The sequence below is a fragment of the Petromyzon marinus genome, chromosome 37 (assembly GCF_048934315.1).
Source record: "Petromyzon marinus isolate PM22_M1 ecotype Great Lakes invasive population chromosome 37, UKy_Petmar_22M1.pri1.0, whole genome shotgun sequence".
Taxonomy (NCBI): Eukaryota; Metazoa; Chordata; class Hyperoartia; order Petromyzontiformes; family Petromyzontidae; genus Petromyzon; species Petromyzon marinus.
Window position 1 is genome coordinate 13,499,955 of NC_133703.1, and position 23,033 is coordinate 13,522,987.

Consider the following 23,033-nt stretch of genomic DNA (forward strand, 5'->3'; position numbering starts at 1 on the left):
TGTTGTGGCGCGTTGTCCGAGGACAGTGACCTGTTTTTATCGAACACCGTGAGCTCCGAGGTGTACACCTTCTCCGTGTCCTCCCGGTGGCACGAGCTGCGCCTCCGCTTGCTGGGAATGTCGTCCGTGACGTCTGCGGAAGTGGGTGGTGGGGGGGACGCGGCAACGGGGGGATGTTAGTTTCCTGCGCGTAAGCTCCCGGGCGGGGGGGTGTCGTGACACACCATTCCTGCAAGCGGTGAGCGAGCGGACTCACGGGAAGCAGAGCAGTGGGTGCAGCACATGGCCGCCCACACAGCCAAGCGGTCACACCGCGATGGTGCGACGCACCATACGGCCCATCACATGGTAAACCTAGTGTATGGCGAGATCCGTTATTCACATACAGTCACACTTGGACACTGCCACGCCGACCGAAGTGTTACGTGAATACACGCGCTCGCATTGGGACTGAGGAATATGGGTGTGATCCATGATATGAAACGCGTGCAGCCAGGCCTTGCATGGTGCTACATAGCAGTGGACAGTGCAGCAAAGTCCATCATTGTACATTGGTACTATGGATGGATTGTTGCATCACATATTCTTGAGAGGTGGCGGGGGCGAGGAAAGGCTGTCATCCAGCAGTGGATGGATCATGGCTGATGATGATCGATGCTCCCACATCTCTGAGCAATGCTTGCACTAGCCCACACCGACAAGCGCGGTGAAATATGGTCAAAGACTAAGATCTCCCGTATAGCCTTTAACAGACTGTGGGAAAATGCTGTTAGCAAGCACAGATGGAGTCTGGTACCGCACACGAGGTGGTGGCTGGTCAGCACCACACTCAGCCACCTTTATCTTCCCAGTGCTGATGTATGCCACCTAGGGGAGGCCCAGGACCAGTTCAGATATTCATCACTGATTACAGCCACGAGCTAACATTAGTCCCCTCAGTGCGATAACCACTACATTACCGCTCCCCACGAAATCCGCATGACACCCAGACGAACAATCGCACCGCTCTGCAAGAGTTGGGAATGGATCCTTGGTCTCATGATGTGACGCGGATAGCACAATGGGGATATAACTGGGGCGGGGGGGAGGAAGAAAAGAGTTAAACATTTTAATTAAAATAAATAGCCTCGGACGCACCCAGATTCTCGTCGGCATCGCGGGCCAGGCCGGCAGCCCCCTGACCCTCGCGCCCGAGCGGCCGGTAGATGCGAAACAGCAGCGAGTAGGACTTGACGAGATGCGGATTCCCTGGCTGGAACTCCCCATGGGGGATGGAGAGGGAGGGGCAGCCCGCCCCCGCCCCTGCCTTGCTGGATCCGCCCACCACCGGTGGGTTCAAAGGCACCTGCTTTTTACCCAGAGGCACTTGCTTGATAGGGCAGCTCACATCCTGCGCCAAGAAGAGCACAGAAACGCACGCACGCGGGTGCACAAGCATGTTGCAATTATTGATTTCACCAGGCGCTTAGTTGCGCCACAAATCGCCAAGCTTTGCAATTCGTTCGTCACGATTCATGGTCGTGATGTGATTAAATAAATAATTTTGTGCTTTTTACATTGTGGTGAATGTAATGCCTCTGGTGGCAGCAGCGGACACGTGACAATCGAACACAAAACATACAAATCTCAATTGCTTCTCACGCAATACGAATGAATCCGTTATTCGGCAAATTAATGCATCGTTTCATATATACCAGCAACTAAGGTCTCTGTTCGACACCTCCAAATCAACCTCGCCTCAAAGAGAGGATGCGCTCCTCCTCTCCTGCCCCCATCAGCGGGAACTCCTCCCCTACTCATACCTGTCAATCCCTTATCCGTGCCCTACCTTAGACCAATTCAGACCTTATTGGTCGCCCCCATGCCCTTATAAATCTCAACGTTCATCCTATAAAGCCCCATCACAAGGGGGAAACAAAGACAATTTATTTTGCCCGTATTTAAACGGCTGTACGTACGCCGTATGGACCTGAAAAAACTATTTCCCTGTACAAGAATACGGGTAAAACGTATGGGTTGACAGGTATGCCTACTCATTGGTATTGCCCACTCCTTCCCAATCTTCCTTTTCTTTTCCCCGTATGAAACATTTTCCTCCCTACCCTGAACCTAACCCATATTATATTCTAATTGCACCTTCTTTCGCAGTGCACGTAGCCAACCGTGATCATCGGAGGTGCGGGAAATAGCTCCTATAGTCACTCACCCATGTACAAAACTCTGTCTCCTGTCCCTTATCTCATGTACCCGCCCTTATTTTTCACAGCGTCTTGAGTTACAATGACAATTAAAAGATTGACAAAGTATGGCATTCCAAATAAACGAGCACAGCAAACCCGTAAGCAATTACGACGAGGCTCACCGATTTGCATGCATTTAAAAAAAGTGACCTTACAGGATGTAAAAGACTTGATTCGAAGCTTTCGTGACTGCAGGAATTACTCTTTGTTTTTTTGCGGTAAAGTCACGTATAAATAAGAAATAATAAAATAACATAATAGCGTACGACGTTTCGGTTGCAACACAAGCAGCCATCATCAGGTACAGAAGAGCTCAATTTACAAGAGAGAGGAAAACACATAACCCCAGATGTATATACAGATGTATATAACCCCAGATGTATATACAGATGTATATAACCCCAGATGTATATACATCTGGGCTTATGCGTTTCCTCTCTCTCGTAAATTTAGCTCTTCTGTACCTGATGATGGCTGCTTGTGTTGCAACCGAAACGTCGTACGCTATTATGTTATTTTATTATTTCTTATTTATACGTGACTTTACCGAAAAAACCAAAGAGTAGGATGTAAAAGATTCGTTTCATTATCTAATTTAGCGGCGACCCGGCAGCGATGAAATGGGTGAGCGAGTAAAACTTTACCGCCAAATTTCAGCCCGCGGTGAAAAATAAACACAGGGCTCGCCCCCCCCCCCCCCGCAGGTCAAATCCCCGTCCGGGAAATCGTCTCAACTCGCTTTGCTACACGCTGCCACCACACAGTCATAAAAGGGGCAGGTTTCAATTTCAGCCTGGCCTGTCCACATCGAGTATTTTATCTCTCGCTCTGGGCTGTTGCTACTACAAAATCACGTGCCACCCACTCCGGTCTATCAGTGACCCAGAAAAATATTCGGCGAGAAATTGAACCCCACCAAAAAGGCAAACACAAGACGGATAAAGTAACGGCCATGCGCGCACCTGCGCCGTCAGGAAATTGTGAACACATGTTTAACCACAACGCTGCTTTGTGCTAGGCTCTTGGGCTTGTCCCTTGCTTGTGTAATACACTCACTCTCTGAACAAACACTTACAAAAATATATACTTTTAAATCCCCGTTATATTCCAAGCAGCGATCACAGCCAGAAATAAAACTTAGTGGCAGCGGTGTAGGACCAAAAACACAACGGTTGATAGCATATTGCCAGAGAGAAACAGCAAACATCCTGCAACTCCCCCTCTCTGAAGAAGCGCTCTTAACCGCAAATGTGAGCTTTCTAGGTGTTTCACGCACACATGCGGTACAATCACAGCTGCCGTTGTAACTCTGTCACAACAGTTGTAACTTTCTGACCCGCCCCTAACTGGACATCTGTGAAAAAAGATATGCGAAATCTGCTGCTTAACGATCACTGCAACAAGCGTGGCTTGTCGGCCTGAGCACCAGCGTCAATGCCAGCGCTCCGCTGGTGCCTCCGCCTCGCGGCTCAGCGTGGGGCGCAGGCCGCTTCAGTCGCCCCGCTAACGGCTACGACGCGGCGAGAAAACGCAACCAAAAACACACGGAGAATCGAAACATCAGCGCCGCAATGACGTACCGCCGATGGAAATGCCTGCCAAACAGGCGTTTTACGCGCAAGGCTAAAACGTAAAATCAGAAGACCTGACGCCACGAGATAGAAAGCTTGCACGCTCGCCACAATGAGCGAGCCCGTTGAGAAGAACGCGCGGCGTCACACATGGGTGGCAGCTTTCGTGCGAGGTCATGGTTCACAGGTAGCTACGAAACAAGCGGGGGGGACGGCTCCGCCAATTCTCCCTTCACGCCCGCTCATGTGAAGATGGCAAACGCGGTCGCCCATGCCAGGCGGCGATTCCAGCAACAGCAACAACGCCTCCACTGCTCAGAAACCCCCCTCCCCACACGGCCCCCTCCTCTAGTTCTGTACACGACTTCTTCAGCCGGTCACGTATCTCATCTCGCACCTGGCAAGCGACCTAAAACCGTCAACACTGCTTCACCCTCTAGCGTCAGCCACCCGCGTTGGGTGTGGAGCAGTGTTCCTCGCATACGAGCTCACGTGCACAGGTTGGGAGGGTTCATTTTGAAAAGTAATCAGTGCCCGATTACAGGTTACTGAAAGTGTATTGGAGGCAGCGCAATATAACCACGTGTTTGGTATTTCTTTTCAAGTAATTCAAGATTACACGCCTCACTTGAGACACACGTGAGGTTAATTTAACCCCTAAAGTAACACAGCTAAATGAGGATTTGTAGGCTTTGTGTGAGTGACTGTGTAGTAATCAGCTATTGCTCTCCTTGAATTAAATAACACAAATGAGCAGTGACCGGCGTCGTGAAGTACGGTCAAACTACCCTACGACCCACACGAAGAGAGGAGGCCGAGCCACAACACTCCCCACCCCCCTATTCAGCAGTGAACTGACAAAAGGGCTGTAGGTGGACGGGGTGTTGGCCAGGTTTGGGCCCTGGGAGGTATTGGCGTTGTACGTGGCAGCAAATTCAATGAGAGGTGGGATCACCGCAGACATCCAAAGCCACGGAACCACGACTCCCGACGTCTCACACACACGCGCAACCCAACTGCCGTCTGCATCGTTATAAAATTAATTGGTTCAGACAAAAAAGCACTCACGTCAAGTTAGATAGTGACAACTTTAACATTTAGTACTGAGGTTTTACTCATTCTGTTATCTGTAAATCAATGCAATCAAAGTAAATGTGAAAAGCACTGAACACGAACACAATCAAAAGGCTGACAGCTCATATGTTGCTCCGAGACAAACACAGCCAATCATCCTCACCGAGTTGCTAAAACAAGCGCCACTGAGGGATGTTACTGTGGTTTTCCCATGGCAAGACTCATCTTCGCCATAGAAATATTAGAATTTCCACCTCTGACTCATGGCCACCAGTGGAGACGAACACCGCGCTCGCGAGAGCGGTGAGACAATCGACAAATTCTTCATGCTGCGTCTGCCACATAACGTGGGACAATGGCGCTTTTCACGAGGCTTGGAAACTTAAATCCCTCCCGATTGTGTATAAAAAAAAACACCGGCACAATCGGTGCACACACGGGGTTGCCCGATCCACACGTCTCTCGTTGTCCGACACTGCGTGCGCCTGGGTTCACGCAGATGGGGCCCCCCAGTGTCGACAATTCGCTAACACCCAGCAGCATCACCTTCTGGGGAGCACCAAAAAGCCACGCTCACCAAATCTCAAATGGTTAACGCGGAACCTGCAAGGTGCCGATATTTTTTTTAAACCTTTGCACCAAGAGCAAAGCAAAACACACTGCAGGTGCTCTCTTCAAAGTGAGCCTAACCAGGGGAAACATGAATATTTAGCAGCATTATAGTGAGTAAAAGCTCGCTTACGGCACAAACCACACTAGCATTCGACACTGTTCACATTAAAAAGTGCTGCTCGCCTGCCTTAACCCTTACCCACTTGGCGCCACGCTGGGATTCACATGCATGCACACACACCACACATGTGTTCACCGCTGTCGCCCACGCAGCAGACCTGGGACCTCGTTCTGAACGCCCTGACGCTTCACCTCGCGGCGCTGCGCCTGCATCCAAAACCGTGCGATTTGGCACGCCAAACATGTTGACAACCGCATTGCCGAGCGAGAAATGCTACCGTCCCCAGCGGCGGTGCCGCCAACGTTTGAAAATAATCACAATTCAGACTTAAAACTTTTGTGACTGCAGGAATTCATATTCTTGGTTCTTTCGATAAAGTCACGTAAATAGAAAACGTGACCTTACCGAAAGAACCAAGAATATTATCACAATTAACCGAGAGTTTTTTTTTTATCTTGTACCCCGAAGTCCGAGCAGATCATCCGGAATAAATATCGAACAAATGACCGTTTTGGTCAACGGACAATTAACAAGTAAAATGCAGAGTGGGGGGGAAAATGTGCAGATTGCCACGGTGGTTTCGGCAACCTAAGTCGGACCTATAATATACAGCGCGGTGGACGAATCCGCACTCACTGGAGCGTGGCCAGCTTTCTGCCAACACTCACGAGCCGGGGCGGCTCACACGCCGACGTAGCAGTCACATTTGCTTTAAACGGTTTAAAAACTAAAAAAAACGTGACTAACAGTTACGGTTTAAATATCACATGTTAAGCTGCTTCAGAGACAAAGTGATGGCGAGGTGGCAGCCGGTTCGGAGCAGGCCGGTCTGCTGCGTGAGCGACGGCGGTGAGCTTGCGAAGCCCAGCGTGGCACCCGCTGTCGGGGCTTAGGCTAGGGCGAGCAGCTCGTCCAAACGTGAATAGCGACGGAAACTCCACCTGAATATGGCTCCTTATTCAACATGCACACAACACTTGGTGAAAAACGAACAGGGACATGCGTGCAATCGATTTATGAAGCTCCTCATGCTCGTGATTTCCGTACGAATTTCCTTACTTTCGGCCCAAGGCTCGGGCTTACCGCTTGTAGTCGCGTCATGGTTAGCAGAAACAATGTTAGATTTATAAAGCGTACGAACGCGACCACATCTCAAGGTGCCGTACCAAAAACGGTGGATATATTACAGTTCATTTCGTTAAAGCTTAGTTTGGTGGTAGGGACAGTGACTTGCACTGGCTGAGGGTTTTAAGCCACGGGTAGCGGGGTGGCGGGGATGTGAGAGGGTGGCCCGAGTTCGGTACACGATATCTCAGTTTTTCCGCTCTGCGAACACGCGCACGCACACACGCACGCACGCAGTGGAGGCGTGCACGGCCGCGGCGAGCCGACGGCCACGAGAGATTCACGAGCGGTGACTCGTGGTGACGTGCAACGATGGGCGGAGGGGGGGGGACACACCTTGCGTTTCTTGTGGCACACTTTGACGAGGAGCACCTCCAGTATTGCCGAGTTCTGTTCGTTCTCAGAGTTTTGCGTTGTCTTTTCTGTGCCTGCAAACAGCAAGCAAGGCCCTCGTCACTCAATCACTCAATACGGCCGCACAAGAGCCCTCGCCTCCTCAATAAGGCGCATGCTCGGCGCCCAAAGTCAACTCTTACAGAAAGCCTCCTTCCCTCGACGCTCGACTGCACGGACAGAGTCGAGGGGGCTGCTAGCGTTCGATTTCAGTTTGTACGTGTGTATGTTGTACGTATGTTTGTGTATGTATGTTGAACTTCTTTCCCACCATATGTAGCCAACCGTGCTAATCGGATGTGCGAGATGCACGTGCAACGCTTACTCTCTCTGTTCGCCCTCGCCGCTACGACAACTAGTGAACTTAATGACACGAAACATCATACATTTTATTTCACGTGGTACACAGCATACACTGCACATGCCAAGACAAGCTTATAAACCACCCCCACTAAGTGTTTGATAAAATTAAGGCCTTCGGCGGATGGGCCACGTGGACAGGCATTTGTCTGTGTAGTGTGTGACGGTGGAAAAATTCATAGCAAATCAATTGTGATGGAAGAAATGCCATATAATTTTCCAGTTATTAAAAAAATACTCCAACTTACCACTCGTGTGGAAAAATCCAGTGAAGTTTAGCTGCAAATGTCCAGATTGTGTGCTACAAAAACAAACACAGGTAACAAACCTCAGTTTAATAGATGTCATAATAACGATAATTAAAATAAATGGATGAAACAACTGCTTTCCTATTCTATAGAAAACCCAATATCTTCAGAACACCGTAAATGTATCTATTACAAAACATCCACTTACACCCACCGCAACTTCACAAGTAGAGCCCCACCCCCCCAGTGCACCGTAGCCAATGGAGAGTGAGCTGCGCTCGACAACAGCACAGTCGTCACAAAGGCAGCTCACCTGCAATTGGCCGCTCTGCGGCGACGGTAGGTGGATCTCAAAAACAAGGTTAACGTGGCCCCCAACGCTCACGATAACAAACCCTGGATCACGTGTAAAAGCGTGATCGGCGCGATATTGAATTATGCAGCTTCGCTTCAGACAATGGGCACCAGGCGTGTGTGCCAGAGTAGGACCCTCCCTCCCACCCACCCAGTGCCCTTGAGGAAACCGATACGGTTGCTGCCATGCCGTTTACCAGGGCCGCGAGGCGCCCCGTGGCAGCTCGCTCCACACACCTACATGCCACGGGGACACTCGGCGCAGCCATACACAACAGGGGCACGGGCCAACCGTCACCCACCTTGGAGCGCTGGGGTCCCCCTTCATTTGATCTTCGACCCGAGACAACATTTCATCCAACTTGAACACTTTCCTGCACAGCGACAGAGGGGCACGCGGGGCGGAGAGGGGTCAGGGGCGTGGGGTGAGCGGCAGCAAACCAGCAGCGACATCTGTCGGCAGAGAAGGACCGATCATCGCTAAATTCGTCGCGATGGTCCAGCGTTGAACATGCATTTCGCGCTGCCACCCTCATGTGGAAAAGGTGAAGCTAGCAAGCAGAGACAGGGAAACAAAAAAAGCATCTCGTCACGTCAACGTAAACTGTGTTTAACTTGGCTCACAAGCAGACCTCGCTTAGTACTCAAGATGCGTTCATCGAATCAGTGCTAAAAGGGTGAATTATACCATTGTATGTATGGGGATGCATTCCCGACAGCATTACAGTTTATCATCGATTATCTGACCGCTTCCAACATTATCCGGCGGTCCCGGGCCGATCCGGTGAAACCGGCAAAGCTGCTCCAAAGGCTGTAACCAGTCCGGTGATCAGCACCGTTTGCGTGACAAAAAAAGCAGCTATGCTTGATTTCAATGTCAAATATTATATACAGTACATTATAATTTTTCAATTTAAACACGTATATACATTTTCATGAGTAATAACGACAGTAATAAAAACGATTCAAGGCCATCCAGCCTGAAGTGCGTGTAATTCGGCATTCGCATCAGTCCGGCAAACGTCAAACACAAGTTGTTGAAGCAAGAGCGTAGTTGTAGTCCTACGTATATCAGCCAATGATACAGAGTCTTCGAGATTAGAGTGGTAAGTACGGTATACAGTAAATCCGGTAACTTTTTACATTGGGATATTTATTTGTGTATTTGTAAGTTTATTTATGCCAATTTCATATAGCAAACTAACTTTAAATACTAAAAAATATACACAACACCTACAAATATGTTATGCAAAAATAAGCTATTTTAAATGTGATTATTCGTTGATTTTTTTTTTATCCGGCGCCCCCTTCTCCCCGAAGCCGCTGGATAACCGATGATCTACCCTATTTCTTTCGCATAAGCAATGAGGACTTCATTGGGGTATTTACAACTATATTTACCCAAGAATGTCAGTGTGTAATGTGCGTGACGTCACTCCACGTCGACCAGCCCCCCCTCTTTCATAATCATGAACAGGTTACATCCTCCATATGGACCCGCCCCTCATTAATAATCCTGAGCGGGTGACGTCACTCCACATCGAACAGCCCCCCTAATAATCATGAACAGGTGACGTCCTCCAAATGGACACCCCCGCTGCATGAATAATTAGCGGGTGACGTCACTCGACATGGGGGGGGGGGGGCGAGGCGCCTCCTCCCCCCTCCTTAGCGTCAATTTATAACCCTCACTACAACGGCAGAATCCTCACATCACGCGATCTCCGTAACACTATTGAGACATCGAGGTAAAAAGGACGTCATGATGAACAAGGGATTACAAATTGCACACGAATGGATGCAGTGAATATCACGTCGCGGTCTGCTTTTCGCTTGCAAGTTTAAAAATTTACTGCAATACACCCCGTCCTTGGACGGGCAAAAGGTCGTCAGGAATATCGCTAGTCACAACAACGATGGTAAACATTATTTCATACATAAATATTATGTATTCTAACTGTACTCTTCGAATGCGTTCTACTCTACTCTTCCTATGTGTCAGCGGTGGAAGATGAGGTTGTGGGAGCTGTTGCCCTCCCAATTTGGGTCACTCAGAGAAGAGCTCCGGGACCTCCGTGATCTTAGCAAAGCCCTCAAGTCCACATTTCTCTGGCGAGGTTTCTTTTTGGGGGAGACTGACTCCATCTTGGTCCTGCGAGTTCTCCTCCTTGGCTAAACAAATAGATTTTTTTCATGGAATCGTCACCACGAATCGTAATAATCGTATCACGGGGGGAGGGTGATTGTCTGAGGGGCACAAGTCGCCGCTCTCATTGGCTGGCGAACGATGGGGGCGGGGGGGACGTTTCCTCGACCAGCGCTGTTGCGTGGTGGTCTCACTACTAAGCGCTTTGTAGATCATTTTGATTGTCTTAATTTTTTTTGTAAACATATTCTGCAGGACAAAGAATGCTAGAACAAGACGGCTTTCTAAGGGTCACGTGCTAAGCGAGGTCTGCCTGCATTTTCCAGCTTTCCACCGAGTCAAACCCAATGAATATAGGTTACATAAGAACGTAGGTTTAGATGTAACAAGTAGATTCCACGGTTAAATTAAATAAATACCACGTGACTGAAAGTCAACACTGGTTGTTGTATGGCTGGACTGAACCCTGCCATGGGAATGTGCAATTTCCACTTCCAGCTCAGGGAAACCAATGGAGAACTGCCCATTTTATCATTAGTGTGTGAGCACAGTCTTGCTTTGCAATGCTGCTTACACTGCCTCCTGCTGCTATGCTTTTAAACTTCCATCGCGTACACGCCGCCAAAACACTGAGTGACTATCCACCTCCATCCGTTTCCAGCCAAAGAATACAAACACAGAATCACCTCCATCCCTTTTACATTATTAATCTCTCAAAGAGCGTTTAATCGATGAGCAAAATGCACCCTTCTTTCTCCACGCCTCCCGTCTCGATATAAATACAGCTCCTTCAAGAGCCGAGTTCGTCCACTCCAAAGGATTCATTATCGTTCCAGAGGCAATGCAAACAGCCTCAGACACAGGCTCAACCGGCAAACAAAAAACGCTCGCTCCACTTCTCGCTGTGAGTGTGCGCCAGAAAAAACAGGGTCGTCATGGTCTGCAAGCCACATTTACACACACAGACACGCAGAAGCGTACACACATGCAAACACGTGCACACACGTATAAATACGTATACAGACACGGAGACGTACACACACGCAGACACAACAAATAAACAAAGATTCCCTGTATAGCCTTAACAGACGATTTGGGCAAGGGCTGTTAGCGAGCATCTATGAAGGCCGGCACAGCACACGAGGAGGTGGGTGGCCAGTACCACGCTCGACCACGTTTGTCTCTCTGGTGGCAATGTTTACACATCGCATCAGGCACTCATTGAGGCTGAGTCGACCTAGGGGAGGCCCAGGACCGGTTCAGATAATCGTCACCGCCGCTGGTCGTGAGCAGGAATTGAACTCGGGTCACTGGGTTCATAGTGCAGAGTGCTAACCACTGTTACCGCTCCCCACACACGCAAACACCTACACGTACACGTAGATACACACACAATACACAAGCAGAAATATAGACACACACATGCAGACGAGTACACACACACACGTACACATACACGCAGACATACACACAGATGCTAGGGACGATCAGTTTTGAGAAGGGGATATTAAAATATGCACACTCACACTTTTTCATGCATTTTTTATAACAGTGACCCCAGACACCAAAATGCATTACATATTAAATTACCACTGCTACATTTCATTGAATTTTGGGTCCCATATAAAATGCTTCGTGTGCCAGTAGTTAATTCCAGGTCTCCTTTAAAAGGGACTCGTGATAACAGAGGTTATAAGAGTTGCACGTTTATAAATTAACTCGCTTACTGAATTGGTGCTCTCCTGATTACAAATTAAATCTGTCCATCTCTCTACCTATCTATTCACATGTAGACAAATCGCTTCACAATCTCCCTCATACAAAGACCCCCCGTATAGCCTGAACTAACTGTTGGGTCAAGTGCTGTTAGCGAGCATCTATGAAGGCCGGCACAGCACACGAGGAGGTGGGTGGCCAGCACCAAGCCCGGCCACCTTTGTCTCCCTTGTGGCGATGTTTCCACACCGCACCAGGTACTTATTGGAGGCAGAGTCGAACTAGGGGAGGCCCAGAACGGATTCAGATAATCGTCACTGGTGTTGGTTGTGAGCGGGAATTGAACTCGGGTCGCCAGGTTCATTGCCCAGTGTGCAAACCGCTGCCCTTCCGCTCCCCACATAAACACGTGCACACACACTCTGAACGTACTGTATACATGTAAACACGTTCAGCATATCTACAACTACTGCTGCACACCGGGTCTAAAGAGAGGTACCCCCTTCATCACTTCGCCGATGAGAAGGGGCTGTGTTTGCGTGATGGCGCTTTGCGTCTACAGGGGCCGAGTGGCGCCCCGTCCCTGCAGGCTCACAGCCTCGCGCGCGCTCACGCGCGCATTTTTGTGGCGTCGGCCATTACCGGCTTCCCAGCGGAAACTAGGCGGCTTTGGGGAGAAGGGAATTCCACCGCGAGTTCGTTTTTTTGCGCTCCGAGCACGGTGGATGCAAGCATGAGCACGGCTCCGAAGGCCGTGGCCGGCACGTGCGCGCGGGGTCGATCCTCGAGCGGCGGTTACGAAGCGCCGGGCGTCGTTAGCCGCGCCGTAGCATTAGCAAGAGCACGCTAAAAGGCGAGGCTTTGATGTGCAAAAAAGCGCAAACCCGAGTGCCGGGCAACCGCGACTCGTTTTCATTACAGTCAAAACAAATGGTGCTCAACGGCGTGTTCGTATATTACACACACATACGCTAATATCCCCCGTGCAGCCACACTGACCGCTGGAGCAAAGTGTTGTGAGCGAGCGTCTATTAGGGCCACCGCAGCACTACAGCAACACGGGACAGGGTAACGGTGGGGCCAAAACAGCACGTGGCTGGCCACCTTCCGTTTGCCCAGTTGTGCTGCTGACAAAAGAGTTTACCGGAAACTCATCTCAGGCCGAGTCACCCCGGAGGAATAACCCAGGCGAGGTTCGGATACCAAACGCCGCGAATGTTATGTTGTCAGAAACTCCATTCAGGTCGTTGGAAATGGCCGTGTGCAGGCCACTGCATCATGTCCTACGTCCACTGCAGCCGCCACCACTTACGACAGAACATTTGGATTGATAAAATTATCAGTAGAGTAGCGCATGTCATTTTAGTGCTGATCCAATACAAATGCACATTATTATGATCGCATTGGTATGTGTAATGTACAGAATAGTTTCACACGCCTCTTTAAGATATAGTCTTGCAAAAAATAAAAATCCCACTTCATCCCAGCTTCAAGGGCTAACTACACCTGACACCCTGGAGGCACTCTGCACGCAAGCGGCCTTTACCGAAGAACGCTAATTACCAACGAAAGATCGACTTTATTCCACGGCCACTGATCAAGCAGCACGTATCGGGCACGCGCGTCTGCGGTGGCAGGGGCGCACGCGCCAGCCCCTCGTCTCCCAAAATCACCCTCCCGCTGTCGCTGGAGAAGGAATTAAGCAGCAGTTGCTATCGGGCCAGCGCGGAGTAACCCAGCACTCAGGTGAGTACGCCGCCCGCCTCCGCTGCCTCCACCGTAAGCCGCGTTCAAGCCGCCTCCCATTACTTGTGAATGTCAAAGCCTGGAATCGTGCCGGACGGGCAATGGGGGGGGGGGGGGGTGTGGGGGAGGGCCCTGCCACACGAAACAGGGGCCTACATCCGTCACCAAACAAGAGCCCCACGCCGTACACAACTAAACGCGACAAAAACTAATTATTTACCAGGGAAGGCCCACTGAGCTATGTAGCTCTTTTTCAGAAGAAACCTGGCCACAAAACGAGAGCTCAATTAAGTGGCTTATCGTGTGTAAATTTATAGCAGCCAAATACCATAACTGCATGATTCTAAATGTGGAGTCAAAAACTGGAGAACGGAGAAAAATCCACGCGCCCGGAGGGAAAAACGCAAAATTCAAATATACAGCAGGCATCAGGGTTGGGATCGAACCCATGAACTCCTGCATACCAGGCGAGGTAGTTAACATCTCGCCACCTCCGTACTTTCTCGAACGGAGACAAAGGCAAATGAAGAGATGCAGCCTGACATTGTCTGGTGCGTTTGGGTCAATATCAGGAAATTTGGGCGAAAAATAAAATCCAACCAGCCGATGTCATGTTTGATGTGCACTCGTTGCAATTGTTGAGAGCACTTTATGATGATGTTTGTGCAACGCTCTTTGGGGATAAAAAAGTTTGTTTTAAGTGCCTATATTTTTAAAAACACACAAAAAATACTATTGTTGTCACTTCCAGTTGTTTGTATATCCCAAGTGATAACAAGTAGCTCTCCGCAATGGGCTGTCCTACCCCCCAGGCAAGTGGCGATACCCGATGTCATTTTTAACTGAGCCAAACAATGGAAAGGCAATATTCCCCAGTGGGTAAACTCAATAAGCAGCCGACTCCCACATCATATCCGGAAGCATTTGCAGTTCTCACCCAGTCAGGTTTTCAAAATATTTTCGGCTAAGCCACTGCTGTCATACCTGAAACCGCCTACGTGTGACTCAATCGGCCATGACGGAAAGCCCATTTTCAGACATTTTGACAATGGGATGTTTTATTTTACTGCACCTAACTTTCAGCACTGCCTATATACACCGTTAACCATCAAGCAAACATGAGCCTGGAGTTTTTACGCCACGAATAAGCATAATCTATGCAATGTGAATCCGAGAATGTCTGCTGACATTTTGCCGAAACGGTTGAGAGTGAAGGATGCTACGCATTGTTTCTAATTGCCACCGGAGCCCGCCATAAACCGCAATGAGCAACGGTCACCATCGCATTTATCTCATTCATAAGTAACACACAACAGTGCCCCTCCATTGAACAAATAAACGAGCGCTTTGGATTTGGATCAAACAAATTTTGGGTGCCAACCTGCTCCAAGCATTTCTGATGAATGAACGCGCACCCCCCACAAAAGCAGGGCCAAACACTGCACACGCCGCTTTGCTAAACGGGGGCGAGGATTAAGCGAGAGAGTCGAATGCGCAAGCCACGCACACAAGCTCGCGGTGTAAAAGCACCGCCACCGATGGTTTTGAGAGTTCACCGACAGCGGTGCTCGCAGCCAGTTGGGGGGGGGGGGGGCACATTCAGACACGTGGTCAATCCGGGGCAGATTAATCCTAATTAACCCTTCAAGTACCTGGTATTGACAAGACTGCCTGTGCTCAAGGTGATTTAATCATTTATGTGCCACTTATTGCCGAGCAGTGGTTTTGGCAACGGGAAGCCATCTTAGTTCAGCACAATTTATTTTTAGCCACGTGAGCATTACATTTTTGTGGCTCTTATTTGGTAATTCGAGGCGTTATAACATTAAGACGACTCTTAACCAGTGTACATTTGCCTGTCAAAGCCAAATACTATTAATATAACTCTGAGAATACTCAGTAACAGGTGTATAGTGAATGCATTGCTTCCGTGTCGGATGGTGGTGGGTTTAACAACACATTTATATTTACGCGATCTAACAAAAAAACTCTATTATGGATATTGGTCGCGAAAGCTTACTACGTGTTAAACTGCATTTCTTCTCCAGCACAAATACAGGACGCAAGCGGGAAAGCTGAACAATTCAAGAAACCTGAAGCAATGACAAAAGCGCCCATTGAAAGGCACAATATTGCAACGCCATAACCATTTACAGCCTAATCACGAGGGTTTACTACTTTACAAAGTGCAGCATGCGAGCAACAGATACCAAAAGGGCTAATTGGTCATAACCTCAATTTTAATTAAAAGCCCTCGATTATAATATGCTGTGTAAAACGACAGCGAGGCTTTTACGTGGAGCTGATATTATTCAAAACAAACCCCTCGCGTGGCCATCGCACGCACGCGTGACGACAACGATGATTACAGCAAACACATTTTTCAGCATTGTAATAATACTTGCGCAGCTCATCATGTTTACTGCGCCGTATTGTCTTTTGAGGGTGGGGCAGGTGTGCGCCTTAACGAGCTGCGAAGGAGAGGCTTTTCGGCCGCCTAGTGACAGCTGAAACTGGCACCGTTGGCGGTCGGGACTTGAGAACAGGTTTGGTGGTGACGGCGGAAAGGGGGGCTGCTGTTGCGTGTGTTCAGGATGATCGGTAGAACGATACCTCCTGTCCGCGGTGCCCACAAGCCGAACGTCAGAAAGGGCGCCTGTGGCGTGCAGCAACTGAGAGCGCCGTGCACTTAACTGGCACGAACGTTGAGCATTACGTTATGCTCACGATGCATAATACATCCAGTCGTACGCGAGAATTGATTGCTGGTGATTTACGCGACGGTAATCACATGCAAACGACGAGCTCTTACTTGCGCACAAGCGAACAAAACTGTAAAACCAAGAACAACACAATTCGGGAGAGAAAAAAACATGACAAAAAACCGATTCTTGAATACAATCGCAACCCCGAGTCGTGAAAAGTAATCGAACCGCTGGCGGAGTGAATTGTACAATGCCTAATGGATACGCTGTGGCAATATGGACGTAAGTGGCCCCCCACTTCTCAATTGCCTGGGTGTCTGCATAACCTCAGCCGTGAGCCACATTCAATTACGTAAAGAAAATAGGACGCGTCTGAACACGCCCATTAAGCTTCCTTCCTCTCGACAGGCAGCAGCGACAGGCACAGGGCCCTCTACCCAGAACCGAGAGGCCTCTCCTTCTCAAAGACGTGGAGCGACAAAGAGGAGCCCAAATACAGTGAGGAGAGGGAGGTCGTTTGTGTCTAAAGGTGTCTGTAAAGTGGTGACGCTCAAAGCGCAATTCATTTGAAGCAAGCGGTCAAAGGAAGGGGTCAATTTTGAAGCCATTTCTCCATCAAACAGCACTGTATTTATAACCCATTTCACATACACAAAGACGGACAAACTGGTGGATTTCCCCACACTTGCCGACCGCACACACACACACACACGGACACACGTACGGACACACACGCTTCATCAGACACGAAAGTCGCTGCTACGGGTAGCTCTGTGCATTATGCACCACGAGGCAGCTGTGTACATGGCGGTGGGTGTAAGCCGCGGTACTGTATGTAGTCTTGCGCGCAAGCGAGACCTCACACGACCGGCACAAAACGCCGCGCCGGCTTTGAGGGGCGACTGCGCCAGGTTGTGCCCGCGCGGCCGGAAGTGCTGTAGAAGCGCTGCTCAGGACTCAGGCGTGGACTCGGGAGAAAATATCCCCTTGGTAAAGCACGCACAGCTGGACTACTCCGCATCGTCGGGTCGTGAGGCCATCACCATTGGCGGGACCCCGGGCCACTGCATTATGTATGCCTGTAAAAGAGACTCGGGTAGCCCTGCTTCCCCGAAGAGAACGTGGAGGCGAGTGCTGTTGGTAACCACCTGTTAAGACCGTAACAGGCCAAGTCGGGGTGGTGCGGCCGAACCCATTACTGACACACTTTGTTTCCCCTGTGCTATTGTTGGCATGCCACATAAGCTACTCAAATGTGGCACGGTCAACCTTGAGGAAGGCCCTGGACTGGTTCAGAACCTACTTGCTACCCATGTGCATCAAAGCTGGTACTCTATCCCTGGTTGGCAAGACGGTAGCGGAGAACATCACAATACTGCTTTCCCAATATTCCTTCCCTTTCAGCCCCCTCGGCTTTAACACCTCAATCCCTCCCCTCTACAATAACCGCACAGAATTAAATGACAGTCTTCTCCACACAGGTACACCGCGTTATTTGTAAAGGATCTTGAGATGTACTGTAATAGCATTTCGATGCTTTAGAATATCTAAATTGTATTTGATAAAAAAAAATTGGTACCCAGAATCTCACACACACAAACTGTACAACCACAAATACGTGTGAATTATACCGCTTGAATAATGTCTTAAGCTCGTAAACACTGCGAAACTAAACACTACACACTATCATTATTTCTCCTCCTCCCGTAACCACAGGGCTCCCCTGCAGTTGTTTTTTTTTTTTCCCACAATGCTGACAGAAGGAATCCTACCGACAGATTATTTAAAATGTATTTTGGTTTTGTCAAGAGCGTACACAACTGGCTACCCTAGAGGAAATGGCACACGTGCTGTGGGTCAGTAGTACAAACACAAACCATGGCAGATTCGGATACCTGATGCACAGGAAAAATAAAAACTCTTTTCAGTGTGCGACTGTGGTCATCCAGAATAGACCATACCGCAATGTAACGACGCAACGCCCGATCCACAAATACGCAGGAGATATCGCGGCGGTACACTTCGCTGCTCCCGACATGGTTGTTTGGCTTCACCACCTGAATGTGAAATTGTAGTTGTTGCTCTGCATATACATCAGCAGCCATACGAAAGAAGAAAGAAGCAGTACACACTCCAACCACCCCGCACTGTATTCACAGGATAGAGCGCGAACCCAACTGGATTACGTAATGGTTCCGCGGTTTCAAAAAAAAAATCTCAAATTGATGCGAAAACCTTTTTCTTTTCCCCCAATAGACTACGCACAGAGTTCGCTGCCCACACTCGGGGATTTCCCAAAGTTGGCGACGTTCGGCACACTCGGCACAGTTTGAACGGAACAATAGCCTCGGCGATGACCGATGAGGTCAGTTGGGAGAAAACCTTAACTGGATCATTTTACTGCTCACCCACAAGGCCGAAAAGCAACGTGGAAATTTCCACTAAGTTGTCGAAAATGTGTCCACACGTACAAAGGGCAACAAAGTCAGTTACAAATCCTATAACTATGACTCATCCTCAATAAGTCATACACAATGTATACAGAAATGTATAAGGCACCGCTTTATGAGGACACGCCACGCCTTTGATGGTCTGGCTGCAGTGAGTGTGGTTGAAACCAGCGGACCCAGAAACCAGCGGACCCAGAAAAAACTCCACACGACCACGTGGAGAGAGACATGCCCAAATATACAAGTGTCAGGGTCGAGATCGAACCCACGAACTCCTTCATAGCAAGTAAGGTAGTTAACATCTTGGCAATGTGCAACAACCACCGACATGTCTGTGTAAATGCAGGTCGTCACTGCAGCAAGTTTCAGAAAATAAGGATAATAACAGCCAGAGGTGATTGACCATCGCAGACAGTGACGTTACCTCAACGTGTTAGAGGCAGCCAGCTGTAGGTTTTGAGCACTAAGAAACTTCTCCGAGTGTCTACAAGGGCAACTTTAACAACAGGAAACTAACACTCACCGAACTGTCTCTTACTGGGAACAACTGCCACCCATTAAAGCAAAGTGTTCTAAACACTAGCGCAATAAAAAAAACTTGAGAAAGAAAGGGAAGATAAATGACCGTTTTCAAATGTTAAACAGCAGAGATCAGGTCTGCTATGTGACCCTGGAAAACCTTTTGGTCGGACCAAAGGTTCGCCTTCCAAGGTCCCGTTAGGTTCCGACAGCTCTGTGGAGAATGAGTCGAATCCACGAAAGCCAAGACACGTATCCCATCTCAAGGGCACAGACGAAAATACATGCAGTTTTGCAGGTGGGAAAACGGACTTCGTTGTTAGAAATAATTATAAAAAATGCATTCAATAAAACGAGAGGCTTTCCGCGGCTCTATCTGCAAAACGAAACTATGTGCATGTTTACCTCGCTGCTCGCCAAAGAACACAGGAGGCTACGAAGATATTCTTTGATGGGGGGAATTCAGTCAGCAGAACTGTTTAACATCATGAAAATTATATTTTTAACTAACCCCAGCACTTACACCAATTGATACCTTCACTCCACTCAAATTTGTTTGCAATTTCGCATCATATTCGTGCTTGTTCGCGGTTATAATACACACGTATTTTAAGCACTTTGTTTACAAAGAGAGCAGCATGCAGCGGTGTGTATGCAAATTAAGATTTTAAATGCACATAAATTTAGTGCAGCAACACTAAAGCCCGGATGCATTCACCCCCCTGGAGATTTGATCAATCGTCACGATTCGGGCTCGCGATTGGATTCGAGAGTAAACATGGCGAATCTAGCGGCTGCAGCAAGGGTCATGTAAACCGCATTACATGCAACATATACAAATAGAACATTACCGATTCTTACATGTGCATGTAAATCCATGTATTATTAAGGCCGAACTTCAGAGCAGCACTGGCATTATAGAATTTAGGCATAAACAAAACAGCCCTTCACCGCCTGAACATCACCTGAACATCGGCGACACTCTCAACCACAAAACAACATCTGCACGTGTTATCTTTTGTCCAATATCCTACTTATCTTTCCGTTCTTAGCCCAATAATAATACGTGACCAGAATGTTTACGCACATTGTTTAAAAAATGATCTTGTACTAGAATGTGTTTGTGGCACCAAGGACACAAGACAACTTGTTTGCCATCTGAATTGTCACAACAACAGCAAACAAGCATTCTTTACCGCGATATAAAATCACTCCCGTACATTATTTTATCAGGGCACACGTAACCTTTTTTTGGATAATGTATTTTGAATATTTATCACCATCTGGCATGTAACGTGCATGAGCGCACGGCCACCTACACAAAATGTAAACGAAGCACCGCATCCACTCCAGCAGCTGCGGCCAGCCGGCTACTCCGAGCAAACAAAACAAACGCAAAATAACAGTCACTTGACGTGACGTACCTTTTTTCGCTGGTTGACTTGGAGTTTTTATGAGGCATGTAGGTCAGAGTTCTGTGTAAAAAAATCGGCTGGAAACAGAGAGACACGCAGAGATTTTCCTATTAGAATGGTGAAAGTGCATGCCTTCACATGGGACACATCTTCTTGAGCAAACTAAGTGAGACAACATCACGGTTAGACCTTGAATAGACCAGGAATGGCCAAAGTTTACCAAAAGGGTGGTTATGGCATTAGCAGGTTGGTCCACGCCTGAGTGTGGGAGAAAACTGGGAAATGCTTTCTGCCTTATTCGGAAACACGGATAGGGAATCGTCAACATAACCAGAGCACTTCATCCGTGCCTTGTGGGCAGGAAAAAATATACGTGCGCTCTTCCAGATAACAACATCCCCCATGAAGGCACCGTCTGCGAGCAAACGTCCAGCAACATTCAATAACGTATAGGGCGCAAAGAGCATTCAGCCCCAATGCCACAACGTAACGAAACAATTAACAATATAAAGGTACGCTTCACAAGCAGTGGGCAAAACTCTGGGACACGATCATTAAACAATGAGAAGTTGCCAAGGATTGTCTTCAGTTTTTCCAGGATTGTGCCGCACGACTCAGTCTAGTGCTCACAGCATGACAAACCAAAGATACCTCTCCTAAAAATACACCACGCGTTTCAATTGCACGTCTCACTCTTGGCAATGGATCATCAGTAGAAAAAAGTCTGCGTTACAAACAAACATAGATAATTATTGGGGTTATGTCGCCAGGTGAATGTGCGTCCGAGTGCACTTACCGCTATTAGGTTTCTTGTCCGGAGAAAGCGGTAAATTTGAGTTGGCTCTGCAAAAAAAGCAATCAGGCCAAAAGATAAGACATTATTGTACAATTACACATGCATAAACATTCTTGATGCGTGTGCATGTACACTCTATGGTTGTGTTTACACAACAGAACACACAAAGAACATGTACCTACACGGTGTGTGAGTAACCAATAGCGCGACAACACGTTGTGTGAAGTGAAATATTTTTTATAAAACATTGACATGTTCACGGGAAAACATTAAATGCAGACAGCTTAAAACACACACACACACCATGCAATTGTGTACAATGTTTGATAATACGGTTCACAATTACATTTAATATCCTCCTCCCATGAACTGAGATTTGTTTTTACTTTAAATAAAAATTGTAAGGTCATCCTTCAGAGACATCGCCATCTCAGTGGACTTGCATGCTTTAAACGCGCGTTCATATGTTGCGTGTAAAACAGACGTACAACATAAGTCTGCTGTCACCTTTTTAAAGGACCTGTTTATAGCAGGGGTCCACACCTCACAGTGTTTACCTGTACTCCGGTGTAAAGCACACAGGATGTGTTGTATGCGCAGCAAAAAAACTGCAGATGCTCACACAAAAGTATGACTTTACGAGCTTGGCGTGCTACGCTTGTTGGAGAATTCATCAAATTTCTTAGACCACCAATTCCAAGAACAAGTGTTGCCAGATAGGGTGGATACAGCCACCCCACCACCACCAATGACGCTGCCTATCCCGCTCGTGCTGCGATCAGCAGTTAACCTGGCACAAGCCGCCCCCCCCCCCCCCCCCCCCGTTCACTTTTCTCGCGATGTGTTCGTTTTGGGGGCAGGGCTAGCTTATAGCTAGCTAGTAGCCAGGCTCCATCTATATCCAGTGCTGCACAACGCACGTAGACTGCATCAAATACTGCACCCGCAATGCCTCTCTCGCAAGTTCACAAACAGGCGACTGCATTTCATGACGATACACGATGATGACAAAATGGGCGAGCTTACTGCCAAAGAGAACGTGGTGGTGGTGGCGGCGGCGTGTGGATATTTATGTGAACGTGTGTATGTGGGGGGCAGCGTAATTGCTGCTGGCTCCTGAGTAAGGGCAGTGGCCCGAAACGTCTACTCAGGTTTTTTTTCTTGCCATGTATCAGGAAAATTACCTGCTCGTTTTAACATTGTATGTGTGTATGCATGTATATACACGCGCATATATATGTATGTGTATATAAATACACATACATGTACCCTTGTATTTGTAACAGGTTATTTGAAATGGCACTATGCAGGTTTAAGTCTGTACACTGAAGTATGTTTATGGCTGATAGGACTAAGCTTAATTGCAAACGGAGTACGTTATTTCGTTAAGTGGCGAGGTGAACATTTTGTTTGTACTTTGGCAATCTCTGCACCGATGTGTG

General features: G+C 48.2%; 1 protein-coding gene across 7 annotated transcripts in view; it reads right to left on the reverse strand.

The window, feature by feature from the left end:
* Nucleotides 1–23,033, reverse strand: part of SUZ12 (SUZ12 polycomb repressive complex 2 subunit) — a 54,324-nt gene that overhangs the window by 26,215 nt on the left and 5,076 nt on the right. For all 7 annotated transcript variants that reach the window (XR_004403947.2, XR_004403948.2, XM_076072314.1 and 4 more), the window contains exons 3-9: nucleotides 21,592–21,638; nucleotides 20,805–20,872; nucleotides 8,401–8,472; nucleotides 7,745–7,797; nucleotides 7,080–7,171; nucleotides 1,138–1,390; nucleotides 31–133 (exon numbers count right to left, since the gene is read on the reverse strand). Coding sequence is in view for 5 of the 7 variants with exons in the window: in XM_076072314.1 (XP_075928429.1) it covers nucleotides 31–133; nucleotides 1,138–1,390; nucleotides 7,080–7,171; nucleotides 7,745–7,797; nucleotides 8,401–8,472; nucleotides 20,805–20,872; nucleotides 21,592–21,638 (688 nt within the window). In the remaining 2 variants the exon portion in view is untranslated. The remainder of the gene's footprint in view (nucleotides 1–30; nucleotides 134–1,137; nucleotides 1,391–7,079; nucleotides 7,172–7,744; nucleotides 7,798–8,400; nucleotides 8,473–20,804; nucleotides 20,873–21,591; nucleotides 21,639–23,033) is intronic.